We start from the raw sequence: 16,938 nt of genomic DNA, 5'->3' as shown, positions 1-16,938 counted from the left end.
TTACATTAATATTAAAAATATATATATATATATATATATATATATATATATTATATATATTATATATATATATATATATATATATATATTATATATATATATATATATATATATATATATATTATATATATATATATATATATATATATATATATATATATATAATATAAATAGATACGTACTTTTTGATTATTCCCATATTGATTTCAATTCAAGAGCCACCGATAGACAGCTGTTTCAGCCTATTGGGCATCGTCAGTACCGTGCAGGTGGTCCTCGACTGAAGACAAAATGAGAAAAAACCAAGAAAGTACTTGGTTTTTTCTCGCTGCTTAAACGCAAGCGAAACATAAGTGGAACCTCTTATTGGTGTGACACCCAAGTCAACTTGCCAAGTTTTTATGTCAGTGTTGGTGGTTTGACCACCAACACAGACACCAATACAAGACAAACAGATTCAATCCAGGCTAATAAGGGATCTGGATGTAACTGTAGTGAAGATTATAGAGTATTGTAAATCTATCAAACTCAGTGAAGAGCATCTGAAAACACTAAAATCTAAAGCAGAAGTCAACACTGTGAAGAAAATTTGAAAATTCAGGTGTAGGTGCCTTTATGAACATGTCCCAAACAAATGCCCCGCTTGTATGAAAACCATCACTCAAAACAATAACAGATAACGCGGTCGAATAACTTTCGCCACTCATGGTATTTGTTATGTTTTCTATGGGTCTTATAATTTCCGCGATTTTCTTGGGAAAATCAAAATTTCATTTTCTAACTTCCATTCCGAAATTACTTTTTTCAACTCCGCGCCTAAATTTTCTCCGTTGTGGCGTTTATCAAAAGAAATGCATTTTAGTAGCACACTTTTCAGTCTGAAATTCCGATTAATAAAATGAACAGTGACTGCTAAGAAATTTTCAATATTTCTTATTTCGGGAAGTCCAACAGTATGTTGTTAATATGACTGCTTCACTCATTTTCATTAAATGTTTTATTTCTGACCGGGATATTATAAGCTTATATCGTCATAGTTACGCTATCAATAAAGAGGGTCATAACTCCCTTGGGACATTATAGATTTTATAATTCCCTCTACCTTTCACAAGTAAAAATAAATAGAAATGAAAACTGAACCATATTTTATTTATTCACGTCATTACAAATAATAAATGTACAATTTTGAAATGTTCCCTGAAAATTACTTCCGCCACTGGAAACAATTTCTTCTTTTGTATGGCTGGAGCTTCTGTTCACTACAGTCGAGGTACCTGCCTCTTCTGATGACAAAGTAGACAACATACGCGACGTTTTATTTCTCAATTCGATTCTATCCTCCAAATACCCCTCCGCCACCGTGGAACTTTTCCAACCTCCGTGTCTTTTTAAGTTAGTCATAGTTGCTCCTGCATTGGCTAGAGCAGTAGCAGAAGTGCGACGAAGGCAATGTCCCGTATAGGAAGATGAGTTTGGCAATCCTAAATACATTGCGATTTTGCTGGGGATTTTCCCAAACATGTTTTTTTCCAATTGGGTGAGATGTACATTTATTTTGTCGGAAGCTCAAAAAAAATCGTTCAATACCTTTAGGACGCAAAGACATATAAAGTCTTAATAAAGGCAAAGCGGAGAACTCTTTTTCATCCACAACTGTAAATTTCTTCGATACACCAGTTTTACTTTCCGGTACGTTCACTACCATAAGGAATCCCGGTCTTGTATATCCGATATCTTCATATTCAAAAGTTCCTGACTTCTGCATCCTCCAAAATAACCCATAATCAAAACAACCTATAACAAAAAAAAGGAAATAAATACACACAAAAAGGAAAATAAGAAAAAAATTACCTTATGCAATAAATGAATATCATTAGGAGCGTCCTTTAGGAATCTGATAACATCTTTAGGAGATAAAACAGCAGACTTTTTCGGCTTATAACTCTTACTCTTCCGTTTCAAAAAAGCCTGTAGTTCATTGAACTTGGTGATATCTCGTTTCTAATGTATAGTCACCATCGATTTTAGCATTGACCATTTAGTCCATAAAGAATTCGGACTATACGTTTCTGACTGAAACGAATAAACACAATTACTACCAAATCTACCGAAAAACATAGAAAATTCCTTACCAGTTCTTGAAAATATGCCAGAAATACAGTTTCAGTGACATCTTTTGGCATAACATTTTTCCGTGTCAGCCAGTCCAGATATATCTTGTATTCTTTTTGGTATACGGCTTCACTTTTCGATGGAATTAATGATTCTCTTGCTTGTTCAGCTTTTTTCAAAATATCCTCCATTCTATTTGGGGTAGAAAACACGTTTTCACCGCAAACACAGCTTGATAACAAAGTTCTGTTTATAAACAAGTAACATAGCAACAACCTAGCAACAAGAAAACTCTACTATAATCAACGGTACCTGATTCAAATATACCGGGAAGGTAATGAATTGGTACATTTTTCCGTTTCAAAAATGAACAAAATTTTATTGAAATCGGTCAGAAATAAAATTATCTATGTACCACGGGAATTAATGAGCCTTAATAACCTCAGGCAATTGCTGTCCCTCGGGCCAGAGGCCCTCGGGACGCAAACTTTGCCATCGGTAATTAAGGCCCTCCTAATTCCCTTGATACATAAATAACTATTATTTTGTTTCATTATAAACTTTCCCATAAGGACCAACTAAAAGAGATGTGCAAACTGTTTTTCTGAAAGGTAGCTGGTAAGAACGATTTAAAGCATGAACAAATTCTTTAAACTTTTTACCTTCCACAATTGACAAACAAGTCTTGAATGAAAAGTTGCATCAATTTTGAGTCCAACTTTTTTTTCAAATAAATCGATTTTTTCTCACAAAATTCGTCACAACTCTTTGTGATTTATCACCGCCAGAAGTTGGTGATTTCTGGTGTAGGTTAATAAAAACCTCCTTCAAGGGTAAAATGTCTTCGAGTGGTTTTCTGGACATCAGTTATTGTACGCAACTCTTGACATCTTTCCGTGCCTATTTTTACAAGTGGATGCTTTCCCAACATATGTTTTTTTTTTAAATTGTTAGAGAAGATTTGTAGTTGAGACCCATCTTTCATATATTGCATATAGCAAGCACATCTGAACCCGGTTTTGGAACGAAATGATTCCACACGAACCATGTGTTTGTAGTACATCTCGAGAAAATCTAAAGAATATTATCAGTAAATCTAAACTCTGATCACTGAAACACATCAAATAGGCTAAAATCATACACTATTCGAAAAATAAACTCCACTCGAAATAATCTGAATACATTATGCAAGTTGAATTATACCTTACAGACTAAGATTCAAAGCTTTTACAAAGTGACGACGATACGCATGACGTTCCATAGCGCTCAGTATGGTCATTCCTTCTCGTACAGTTTCAGTGTGAAGTATTCATCACGGTATTTTGTCGCGGTATTTCCCATCTCTAATACAAATAGAGGTCTTCTACTTCTACTTCTAGTAATGCCATAACACAGATTAGATACTGTGGCCATACTTACAATTCGTGGGCTTTGGTATATGAATACAAGCAACAAGATTGTCTGAACTTTGAACCGATACCGATTAAATTTTGAAAGGGTATTTTCTGTGCCGGGCTTCGTACAGAGAACATGTACTAGTGATTCAAATAAAAGTTTTGAGGGGTACAGTATTTCTAGAAACTTCTGTAGATTGCGTCCAAATAAGAGCGTTTAAATTGGTAACCCTTTTCAGCACTAATAATTGAATTTCTATGAAAAAACTCAAGAACCAACCTGCGCCCTTGCTTCCGCAAATCAAGAGCTAGTCATTCCAACTGGGCACAAGTACCACTTTCTTGCTCAAGATCCGAGAATACCTACCACAGAGAAGCGACAAAGACGGCCATTTTGTGTCCCTTTTTCGTAGACGCATGCGTCGAGAGACATTCAATAACCTTTTTTATTTGTTGAATTCGTGTTCTTTACGACATTCCTATAAATACAAAAACATTTTATTCGGATGCAGATACGGAGATTAGTTTCACGCGGAAGTTCCGCACCTGCGGAGACGAAGTTCTGTCACTGGCTTGGTTCTTTGGAACCGTATTTCAAGCAGATATTTATACTATTGATTTGTGTATGGAGATATTGACAACCCTTTAGGGGCCGTTCAAGTATTACATAGGCATATTTATCACAATTATTTACCCCCCCCCCATCCTCCTTGTCAGTAAAGGTAAGCAAATCTACTACCCCCCTCCCACGCTTACCTAAACATTGTTAGTCCTTGTCAGACTTTGCTGGTAACTTAAAATTATGTCACACTTCATTAACTAACTTCTGTACATTTTCTACTTTCGTATTTGTATGTTTTTCAAAATTTTTGGTATAATTTGGATTTGTCTATTTGAAACGACATCTTAATTAAACAATTCAACTCTGGCAAAAGTGGATTAATGGTAATACAAACATTAACGTGCTTTGCTTCGCTTAGGATACGTCAAATCATATCAAAACAATAGCTTGATGGAAGAAATTTAGGTAAATGAATAGTGCGCGGTAATTCCCATACTCTGTTATAAGCGAGTATCTAAACTTATTTGTGGGAATTCCCAAAAATGAGTTTCGTTTTCCAACATAGACAATTTGTGGGTTGCCATATGTGTAAAAAAGTGAATAACTACTGCTGACGTAATCACCATCTAGAGCCTCCGTCCCCATGTTATCAAAAATAAGCAAAGCAAAGACCCTCCGCCTCCCTATAGTGCTTACGTAATACTTGAATGGTCCCTTACATAAGAAAATCAAAATATTTTCGAATATTAAGGTGGCTTTTGAAGCTCGGGGTTGTCACTGAGCAGCATCTATGTTGGTTGTGAACTGCCAAAAAACTCTCTTCAATAGACTCAACAAATTGTCTGTAGTCTGGATTCATGGCCACACTTGCCTGATTAATTCCCTGAAGATAAGGTGTTGGAAAATGGAAAGTCGGGGATATATGAGATAAACTGTGAGGACTGTGACAAAAACATATTGGCCAGACTAAGCAATCCATTAAAACTCGTTTCAAAAAACACTAACCGCATATTCGATTTCGAAGACCAGAAAAATCTAGTATCGCTCATCACACCATAAAATAAATGAAAACTGTCTTAAAATTGTTGAGATCGGTACATGACACTAGATTTTTGAATGTCATTAAAAGTCTGAAAATAGCAAAGTGTAGAATGAGAACTATGAACCGTGATAAAGGTCCCATTACCAAACGGCCCATTGCATAACTTTTTATGAACCACTCTGTTAAAATTTGCGGGATTTATTATGAAAAAATTTCCCTCAAATTTCTAACAGAAACCATTGACTCTTGAAATTTGCGGGATCTTTCATGAGGAAATTTCCACTGGAAAACATTGATGGTATCGGAAATTGTAGCTTGTTAGATATAGAGTTTTTTAGAGTTAGGAATTAGTTTTTTTCTTCTCCTGAATTATCTAATACGCTTCCTGTGGTTCTATGTGTATGGAATTGTCTGATGAATCATGCCTTGTCATTTATAAATTGCATTCCAAATATATACCACTACATAATATAAAAGAAATTCGCTTCCCGCTTATATGCTTAGATCTTTAAAACTACGCAATGAATTTTGATGCGGGATTTTTGATAGATAGTGATTTAAGAGGAATGTTTTGAGCTTACGTTGGAAACGCTGGCTGAACCCTTAGAGATAGATCAAAAAATGTACTTCACTTTAAAATGAATATTTTTGAAGATATTACAGATTCAAAATGCAGGGACATAGCGGTTACATCGGTACCGGCCAGAGGCCGGCGGCGCGTGCCTATAGATAGCGCGTCGAAGGCCACGGTATTCTGATGGTCCTGAAGACTTACAAAAAAACTAAATAATTTAGCAGAAGAATTCATAAATTGGTGTGAAAGACATTTTTTGATAGTGATATTAAAGTGGTTGTCAAAAATAGTACCATCCATCTTTCTGAAGTTACGAAATTCCTTGGAACTTATATAGATAGTGGTATGAGTTGGGAAAATAATATTGATGTCATAAGCAAAAAAGTGAACACAGGTTATTATGCTATATTGCAATTAAAAAATATGTTCAATACCAATCAACTCATCAATGTATATTATGCTCTAGTCTACTGCAACATATCCTATAACATCAACATCTGGGGATGCTCCAGTAACTTAAGCAGAATATTTGTTTCCCAAATAAGAATTATTCGACTCATTTTCAATCGAACATATTTTCAAAAATACAAAATTTTACAGTTCCATGTATTTATGTTTTCAAATTTTAATGTTATTTATGTAACATGTTGAGATGTATCAGTTTCTCATTGCCTTGGTTACCAAACTAGAAATGGAGACCTCATCAGAATTCCTGCACAGAGTTCATCATTCTATGAAAAAAGCCCCTCATATAGAGGTATAAAGTTTTTCAGTCATCTTCCCGCGAATCTAAGAGAGCAACGGAATAAAAACTTCTTCAAATCAAAATTGAAAGTGTATTTGCAAGACAAATGTAACTATAGTATCAAAGATTTTCTTGATGCAAAATGAAAATGTGTTTGCTCATATGTATGAATATAAATGTAATAAATGTTTTCATGTATATGTTTACAAATCTATTAAATAGTGATATTTTATTATTGTGGATTGTGAATTTGTCTGCCATCACATGGTTTTTTATTTGTGACGTATCCTATATCATGCTGTATGTGATCTGTAAGGATTGAATGAAGATTATTATTATTATACAGGGTGTAACTGAATAAGTGTAAAACATTTGAGGAGGTGATTCCTCATCGAAAAAAAGATAGGATCTTTCATATAAAGAAACTTCATTGGAGCAACCCTTGTTAAGATACAGCCCCTTAAAGGGGGTACATAAAATTTGTTTAACAATTTTTTTCACAAGCAGTGAAAAAGTTACAATATTGAAATAAACCTGACGTTTTGTACTACCAAAAAGACACTTAGCCAGTAAGTTATTTGGTTTACCCCATGGTTGTAAGGGGTGGAAAACGCAACCCCTAAAATTTAGTTCCAATGTAGCTTTTTGGCTTATTTGTTTACCATTTAAAAATTTATTTTCGATAGCCTGTTTCATTCTAAACAAAAAATGTCTCTTGGGTTTTTTGCCCAAAATAAACCAGTTCGCAGCGAAAAATTATTTTACGAACAACTATAGAAATACATCGCCATAAATGCGAACTGGATATATCGTTATTTTGTAGTTAGTACCTGCATTAAACGCTTAAAGGGTGATAAACAAAACTATTTTATCAATAACAAAACACACAACATGTAGAAATCATAGTAAATGTTCAATATGTCTACCTTCAGACATTACGCATGCGTCTAGACGTCGGCGCATTGAGCCACATATTCGCTCAAATATTCCTGGAGTCTCTCTGATTACCCTGCACGCATCGTTGATGCGGTTTCTTAAGTCCTCTACATCGCGAACAGGAGTACGATAAACCAAATGCTGTAAATGGTCCCAAATAGAGAAATCGAAAGGATTGAGATCCGGTGATCGAGCGGGTCAGTTCTGTTGTCCTCCTCGACCTATCCACTGATTTGCATATGTTTCACTTAAATGCTTACGTGCTACTTGACTAAAATGGGCGGGAGCCCCATCATGCATAAAAACATATCCCTTCTGACGCCCAAAGGAACTTCCTCCAGCAGTACTGGATGCACTTCTCTTAAAAATTGAACGTATGCCTCACCATTTAATCGAGGAGGTAGAAAATGAGGCCCAATTAAATCATCCCCAATAATTCCGAGCCATACCTTAAGAGAAAACTGTTCTTGATGGTTAGTTTCGACAATAGCGTGAGGGTTTTCATCAGCCCATATGTAATAATTATGAAAATTAATAATCTTGTCCCGAGAAAAAACTACATTCGTCTGTGAATTCTATCGTCTCCAGAACGTCACATTTTCTTCTAATCATTTCCAGCATCCAATTGCAAACTTCAAGACGGTTCGGAAAGTCTCGCGGTAACAGTGCCTGTACTCGTTGCAGATGGTAAGGGTATAAGAGTTGTTCCTTTAAAATTCGAAATACCGTCATATGATCAACATTTAGCTGGAAAGCAATCTTTCTGGTACTGGTAGTAGGTTGTTCTTCAATCAAATTAAGTACTGCTTCCTCAAGCTGTGGTGTTCGTACTTCTCGATGGTGACCACAATCCTGCATTCTTTTGTCGAATGAACCATATTCTTGTAATCGTTGATGAAGTCGAGCAAATATTCTATGTGAAAGATGCTGCCGTTGAGGATACATTTCAGCATATCTTCTAGAAGCTTCTAACCCATTCCCCTGCGACAGACCGTAAACGTAATGCATATCAACCATTTCCTCATTTGTGTATGCCATTTTAATAACAAGTGAATTATTAAAGTAACAAATTAAGAACAGAACAACAACACACAATTAGTATTGATTCAATTTCGAAAATTCACAAACTGACAGCGTCATACCAATTTAATTGTCACTATCGCTAATAGCGACCTACTAGATAGATTAGTTTCGCATTTATGACAATGTATCTCTGTAGTTGTTTGTTAAATAATTTTTTGCTGCGAACTGGTTAATTTTGGGCAAAAAAACCAAAAGAAATTTTTTGTTTAGAATGAAACAGGCTATCGGAAATAAATTTTCAAATAATAAACAAATAATAAAACAAAAAGTTACATTGGAAATAAATTGTAGGGTTTGCGTTTTCCACCCCTTACAACCATGGGGTAAACCAAATAAATGGCTGGATAAGTGTCTTTTTGGTAGTACAAAACGTCAGGTTAATTTCAATATTGTAACTGTTTTAGTGCTTGTGAAAAAAAATTGTTATACAAATTTTATGTACCCCCTTTAAGGGGCTGTATCTTAACAAGGGATGCTCCAATGAATTTTCTTCATATGAAAGATCCTACCTTTTTTTTGATGAGGAATCTCCTCCTTGAATGTTTTACCCTTATTTAGTTACACCCTGTATTATATCACTTTATGATTGACAGCAATCACGTTTATATGCATATTTAGTGTCAGCATTGCTCCCGTGCGGAACCGAGGCGGATCGCTAGTTAATCAATAAAAATGCAATAGTTGCAGGAAGTTTTGCTTGCCTAATGTGGGGCTTGGATCTGTCACTTCATGGTAAATATACCAAAAAATGAGGGAATATAATGATTTTGACATTCATAATCATAGAATTCTTATACTAGTCGGCGGATAAAGTACCTATCTTGTTCTTGTTTTAATCCTTTGTGTAGTTCTTCAATGAAGCTAAATAAGAGCTTTATTAAATATATTGTGTAATCAATGAATAAACATTATTCAAAAAATTATAAACTATAAATTGTACATTTCAGTGTTCATATAAATTTTATATCAGTATTATTAACATCAACAATAAATGTCAAAGAGTGCCTAACTAACGGTATTAGAAGTAAAAAAGTAACTTGAATTGCAATAGATCAAAATAATAGATCCTACAGTAAGTGATACATCATAATAAGGATGCCCGAAATAAAAAAAAAATTATATTTGGAACATCATTGAAATTAATAAAATATTTTAGCACAATACAAAAACAATATGGCACATGCAACTAAAATAAAATCGTTTTAGATTTGTAAATACAAAAATAATTGTGGGAAAATTATGAAATATATTTAGAGGTCACATAGGGACTTTCCATTGGTTTCTTTGTGACTAGTATATGAATATTGCCAGAGATTCATGATATTTATAAAAAAAGAGATTCCATATGTGTGTACTCTGTAAAAATGTCTAAGCTTGACACTCAATAAGAATATTTCAATATATGGAAATTAAAAAATATATTGTGCATACTCCATACAGAACATAGTTTGTTGATTGGCTTTCAAGTAGAATCTCTAGCTCCAAATAAAGTAGAAAATTAGAATTATATGCAGAATGATTTGTGTCAGGGTTAATATATTTGTAAATGAAAACATTTTCATCAGATTAGGTAATCTTGTTATTGGACTCAAAATTTGAGTGTACTTTAAAAAATATTTTCCTCAACATGAAAAGCATTTCCCTTTGTGACCAGATAAAACTGTTTCCAAACAAGTTAGTAGAAATGTTTTGATACCAATAATTCCAGCTGTTCAAAATTCATTTTTAATAACTGAATCATCTAGTTTTGAGATAAGTTATAATTTTTTTCTGCTTGTTAAAGGAAGCCATACATTTATTCGCCTAGACCAAATTTCTTGAATAAAACCCTACATATTATTCAATGCAAATTGTACCAAAAATAAATCTTCAAAAATCCTATATCAAAAATGACTAAATCTAAATACTGAACAAAATATGCCCTTTTCAAATTTTTTCAAACTTATAGTTTAGCACTGTAACGAGCGTTACACAAAAAGTAGTCCTCAGTACTGTATGAATATCTAGATCTGAGTACTGAATCTTGGCCGTGGAAGTTCACCGAAAACAGCATCACCATGAACACTTTGAGCAAGAGCTTTTATACTAGCTGCTATGTCCACTTTGTCAAGTTCAGGCTGTAAAAAATATAAGAAAAAATATTTGAATTGCAAAAATTTTATACATATATCCGCGCACCATAAGAATACAAAACATATGAAGATAAAATTTTTCCATCGCTATAATAATTGAATCAGTAGTTGAGAAACCCCACTTATCCGGAAACTCAAACCAAAAAATTTTTTCGAAGACTAGCAAATTTTGCAAATCTGATAGAATGCGAGAACGCATTCTATCAGGTTTGCAATGATTTTTTAAGATGGAACAGGTGAGGTAAGTAGATCTGCATTAAATTATACAAAATAACCAAAAAATTAAAAATTAGGTTTTTGGAGAGGGGTTTCTTGAGTGACCGATTCAATTACAGTTCTTAGTTACTTTTTTTTGTATAGCAAGAAGAATGGTTTTACTCTGACTTACACAACAGAATAACCATTCCATTAAAACTATCTTTCAATAAAAATATATCTTTTGTTTCACTCACATAATCATCCAAATCATCAGATGAAGTAGTTCTTGCTTGAGACATAAATGCTGGAATATTCATGGGCAACGATTTGGCTATGCTACGTCTAGGAATTCTTTGGCGATTAATTGTCACACTTTCTCTCGATTCTGAAAATTAAAAATATATATGTTGTTGCAAAAGTATGTGCAGAAATAACTTGTAACGAGGTTTTAAAAAATTGGAAATCAATATTGTTCTTGTTGTCCCATATATAGTACAATAAGCCTTGTCTCAGTAATTTTATTCCTGAGACAATTTTTACAATGGCTAATAATAAAGTAATATTCAATTATTTTCGAAAATATTCATATATAATATTTTTCACACAATATTTCAATTATAAGATTCATCACTATACGCCACACATTTTCTTCTTTGCATCACTACTTTTTGAAACAGTACTCATACGCATCCATGTTTATAGCCATTTGAATTTTTCTTCAATACTTGAGAAAACCTTGCCTCAAAAATACTGTAATTTTCGAAAAATGCTTTCAATAAGGTTAAATAATTCGCTTCACTTCCTCAGGTTGTTGGCCCCGAACAACAAATATCTAACTCACTTCAAGTTAGCGAGTCGCGATAATAATGATTTAATTTTTTTATGTGCATGACCTTACTCTAATTCGAGTTGATAACGGAAATCTATATAGGTTGCTTATTTTCTTTAGGCTGAACAAGGTTCTTGCTATGGCCACTTTTGCCACTGATCGTTGATAAAGCCACACTGCATCAGTTTTTTTTTTTAATTTATTGAAACTGTCTTCCCATCGTACTGTATTTTCATTCTATTGCTAATAAGTTGTAACATGGGCCTGGAAAATTATTTAGATCACAAACAGACTGTCCATAAGGAAACCTCTTTGGCTTTTCTTAATCAATACTCCTTCATCAACATTTTTAGAACTCTCCCCCTTTTTTTTCTATATATAAATTTAATAGCTTAATCAAATCTACTGCAAGTGAACATAGCTTTAAAAAAACTTGAAAAAAGGACAGATATTTGTAAATTATGTGAAATAAAATAACAATACTTTTTAATACTCTAAAACCTCTAATTTTAATACGATTTCAAATTTTAGTTTCAAATAAATGTTCGAAAGTACAAATTTCAATTGTGAGTTCTAAGCAGTAGTTGATAAAATAGATAAATTAATAATTTGTTTCTTTCAAATGGAAATATAAATTACAGTGCAACAGTTTTTGTCCATTTATATTTGATGAAATTCATTAAAATTGAAGATCGCATTTCCTAAAAATTATCCTTTATATTGTTTCATTAGATTGAAGTTCTAGTCGTTCTATATTTTTTAATCCAAAGCACTTCTACAACAGTTTTAGTCTCTTGGTTGGACTAAGTAGTAGCTTAGGCATAAATAACTCAGGCCATTTTGAAGAATAGTCCATAACAACCATCGGGTATTTGTGGACGTTCACCTACGTATTAGAGCTATCTATACAAGATTCTCTTTCCTCTAGTCTAGCCTATCATGGCTACTTAAACCCCACTTGCTCCCAAATGGAAGTTGTTCTCTTGACGATGAAAAAAATTACATCCTTCCCCCACGCAAGGTATTCTGAAAAGGCTGCAGCACCTCCGTGGTTCTTATATTCTAGTGCCAGATCTAAAAGTTACAGATTGCAAGTTTCTAAAACAACCGCGAAATCTGTTACATCACAGTTTTAGAGTTGTGAAACCATTGTGGTGAGTGTTCATATTTTTCAAGTATGTCAAGAAGCTTCTTTCACATGATTCAGGACTTTCTCTTAGTTTCTCTCAAAGACAGTAAAGTATCTGATCAGAAGATCTTATCTTCCTTTTACTGAGAGAATATACTGGCATGACAAGAAGTGCCCAAGTCGAGTTTGAATAGAAGACAATTTACTTATGATAGGAAATACTTCTTGAGATTACCTGTAGAATCGAAAGTTATTTGCCATATCTGCCACCATTAAACTATTTATGATAATACTAATGTTTAAAATTTACTTCTTTCCGACCATACTAAAATTAAAGATTACATTTGTGTAGAGGTCAGTGATAGTCACATAGGCAAAATAGAGTATCTTGTAAAATGAATCAATTCATCAATTCGGAAAATATAACTTTGTTATATTGTTGTGAGACAGGTTGAAAAGTCTGCAAAATACTGGTGCGAGTTCATTTACTTTTTAAGTTCGATGACGGGCACTTCATCAGGACCAGACGCCTTGTTGATATTGAGCTGTTTCATAATTCGCCTGACTAGACGTTGCCGAAAAGTATATTCGGGATTGTAGATTCTAGTGTAGGAATGGTGGGTCGTGCCTTTCCCAGTAAATCGACTGTGGAGTGGAACGCAAATTATTCAGATAGTAGATTTGCTTTTTTTGGAGCTGTTGTTGCAATTGAAACATCCGCTTGTGTTAGTGGTGGAATTGTGGATTTTGTAAAGTTTTGATCAACAGCTTTAGCTACCGACCAAAGGATCAAGACTCGTTTGGATTGGCAAGCAGTTTATGCCTTATTCTCTGATTGTGAAGTTCTTTGCTTTCATTTATCCCAAGTTTGCAGCTGTTATGAGCGTTAACAAACCTAGTTCGGTTTTTGGCACTGGGATTTTAGCACCACTGCCTGTAAGCGAGATTTTTGGAGACGACAGCTTGCTCGCAAATTTTATTGAACCAAGATTTGCCTTTAGAAGGTCGTTTCATTGAAAAAGGAATATCATGGATGATGGAATAACTTCCATGTCTTCAGAATCACAAGTTGATGGATCTTTACAGCTGAAACAAACATCTAACCAGGGGAAATTACGGCAGTGGGATGATTCATTTACAGAAAATCAGTGGTGTTTGCAAGTAAAAAGAATAGTGCCGTGTATTGTATATCACTAGGTGGTCCATAAACGCAGCATATGAATTTGGTGATCTTCTGTGATATTATTTTGAACCACTGTTAGGAATCACACGTTAAAATGTAAGACCTCGTTAATCCTCAGCTCGCACATGTTTTGACTTCTGAGGGTTGTCGTTCGTAGGGGTGCGACAGCTGGTTAACGGAAAAACAGATTTCAGGCAGATTTTTTTTAAACATGATATCAAAGTTTCGGCGTTCCAGCATTTCCTCTCGTTGACAGGAGAGATCGCTTCTGATAAAAAGGTGTATTCCAAAGTTATGTCTGAATCGGGAGTAGAAATTATAGAAAATTGATGGGGGTTTGTTGAAGCACTAACTATGGTTTCTGTAAGTGCCAGAATATGATTGCAGATGTTGGTGCACTGAGTTTATATTTGAGTTGAGTCCTCTGATGTTGCAGAAATCGATTTTGAAATTGTTAGTGGTGTAACAAAGTTACTAATTTCCGCAGTGGTACGTCAGGTAGAAACAGCTTTCTTATTTTTGTGTTTATATTATTGCTCCGTTATTTATTTGACCCCGACTGAATGAATACCTTCCTCGATCAAATTGCAACTCTATCGGGATAGAAATCCCAGGTCGCCAATGCGATTTGCCACTCTATATCGATAGGAAACTGTACTATGCCAGGTCGCCAATGAGATTTGAAAATCATACGTTATTTGTTAATACACTGTACCACCGATAGAGGGCACAACTCTCCCATCACCGGACACCGCGTAGAACTTTATTTCAAATAATCTCGAGAGCATCTGTCAAGGCAATTCAGTTGAGTTTAGTCTCAGTTCCACTTCCAGCTCCGCTCGAGTCCGAGCTCCAACAAATAAAGGCAAACTGGTAGACAAAAAAGTAAGTGTATAAAATGTAGTGTTTCTCAGTTTGTTTGATATTTTGACAAATAACTGAGTATTTTATATTAAAGGCCGTGTGAAAACACCCTTGATACCGGGTGGTCCATTGTAGTGATATTGTTGATTATTTTATTTTGAAGAAGCCGTTTGCTGAACACCCCTCATATTGATATTGTTGATTATTTTATTTTGAAGAAGGATGTGTGCTGAACACCCATTCATATTATTCATAGTAATGTCAATTCAAATAATACAGTTTTCATTAAAGGAGTTCAAGCATTCAACGAACTACCGGAGGATATTAAGAATGCTACCTCTCTAAATATATTTAAAAGAAAATTAAAAGTGCACCTTTTAGACCTACAAAGTGTTTAGTATAGGAACCTGCTAATACAGTTTTTTTTCTTCTTTTTATTTTATTTATTGTGCTGTTTTTATTTATATGTTTCAATGTACATGATTTTAAATTTTAAATTTTAATTGTGACATTTAAATTTTTAAATTAGATTAAGACTAATATTGTAACTGCATTAGCTTGTGCTAAATAAACGATACATATATATATTGATATTGTTGACGTATACCGTATACTCGAATACCGTAAACTGATTTTATTTTACATGGGTCGTGTGATGAAATAAATTTGATAACCTTTGATTTATTTTAGTTCTAACTAAAAGCAGCAGGTACCCAGGATTCGAACCCAGGCAATTAAAGCCTGCCGTACTGGCTACAGTTGCTTTAGTCAATACCATAGAGACCCCTGGTGTATTACCTTCTTCACTGACGCTGCCCGGAGCACGTGGACCACACCACGGCGAAAGGTGGCGCCCGAGGCAACCCGTGACCTGAACTCGGCGTCAAAGTGACCCGTAACGCGTAAAGAGCGTTACTGTGTGCTTCTTAGCAACTGCAGTTACCATGCTATTTCCCTGTAGGCTGATGTTAGGAAGACCCTACTGGCTATCAGAAATAGCGGTTTTCGCATAATTTCTACAAGATGATGCCTTTGAATCAGCCCTCACCCGGAGATCCTATTGGGGAGCTATTTTACTTCCAGAGTATCTTGACTCTAGGAGCGCCATCAGGCATTTTTCTTTATACTCCCACCCTTGAAACCGGAAACAGCGGCATAGCTACGAACCGTTAGCCCGAAAGCAACTTCACGCTGCCTAAGCGTGCCGGGTGGGACCAGCATCTACCATCGAACAACATTTGTCTGTTTAAGCATTTTTTCTAATTACTTCCCATTAATTCGAATGGTTCTAAATCTGGAAATTCGAATATTAGAGACAACATTGCGAAAACTGATAGATCAAATTTTGAATATCGATTTATTTACAACTTCCATTATTTCTATGGGCAATTTTTCAGCAAGTAACTTATATGCTTGAGGTGTGTAAAAACTTTGTTTTAATAGATTACTTAAAAATGTGTCATGCTTGTGGGGATTATTGTATTTGTTTAAATATATACACACCTTCTCTGTCACTTTCATCCATGTCAGTTTCAGTTTGAGAACTCACCCCATCACTTCCTTCAAAATCGAACAAACCTTCTGCATCAAAGCTGCTAACAGGTGCTGCAGGACTACTCTTCTGACGTTTGGGAGAGCGTTTACTCTGAAAATCAAATCTCTTATTCATTCAACGAAGTTTCAGGATATAAAGATCGTCACGGTATATGGACACAGCACAGAACTAGAGCACTTATTCTCAAAAAGCGTTTTGCTGATCAATTTAGTATTAACAAAGGAATATTGAAACTGTAAAGGAAATTTCAGTACATGTGTGTATTATAGACCATGTCAATCCTACTCATAATAACCAGGTGCCGAAATTCATTACATGAAATGAATATTGTGTTTTAGTCAACCATACTACAACACTACTACAATACTACAAATAGTTACAAAAAGCACATATAACAATGAATCTAACAGCAAATATATTCCATACATAAATTATAAGAAATTATACAAAAAGTTAGAAGACACAAATTGGGAAAAAGTGTACCTGATGCAAGATCCAAATATAGAACTGAATAACTTCATCACTACAATTTTGAGCATTTTAAATAGTTGTACCAATCTGAAAAAGAGATTTAGAAAAAATACCAAAATTGCACCATGG

General features: G+C 34.4%; 1 protein-coding gene and 1 long non-coding RNA gene across 3 annotated transcripts in view; both read right to left on the bottom strand.

Annotated features, from left to right (window-relative positions):
- Positions 1-1,128: 1,128 nt before the first annotated feature.
- On the bottom strand, positions 1,129-2,663 carry LOC141485618 (uncharacterized). 2 transcript variants are annotated; one of them, XR_012467309.1, is made up of 3 exons: positions 2,133-2,663; positions 1,852-2,073; positions 1,129-1,794 (listed from the first exon to the last, which is right to left on the bottom strand). It is a non-coding gene; the product is annotated as an uncharacterized lncRNA (long non-coding RNA). The 2 variants fall into 2 exon arrangements; XR_012467308.1 differs by having other exon boundaries at positions 1,129-2,073.
- A 6,653-nt stretch (positions 2,664-9,316) lies between these two features.
- PRAS40 (Proline-rich Akt substrate 40 kDa) overlaps positions 9,317-16,938 on the bottom strand; it is a 40,358-nt gene continuing 32,736 nt past the window's right edge. Inside the window, exons 7-9 of the mRNA XM_074182637.1 lie at positions 16,287-16,428; positions 11,033-11,163; positions 9,317-10,565 (exon numbers count right to left, since the gene is read on the bottom strand). Coding sequence (XP_074038738.1) covers positions 10,452-10,565; positions 11,033-11,163; positions 16,287-16,428 — 387 coding nt within the window. The 3' untranslated portion in view covers positions 9,317-10,451. The remainder of the gene's footprint in view (positions 10,566-11,032; positions 11,164-16,286; positions 16,429-16,938) is intronic.

This window comes from Leptinotarsa decemlineata, unplaced genomic scaffold (assembly GCF_025532065.1).
Source record: "Leptinotarsa decemlineata unplaced genomic scaffold, Ldec_3_MD MMD2_tig00026328_RagTag_RagTag, whole genome shotgun sequence".
Classification (NCBI taxonomy): domain Eukaryota; kingdom Metazoa; phylum Arthropoda; class Insecta; order Coleoptera; family Chrysomelidae; genus Leptinotarsa; species Leptinotarsa decemlineata.
Note: the sequence above shows the minus strand (reverse complement) of the source record. Positions and strands in the feature narration are given on the sequence as shown.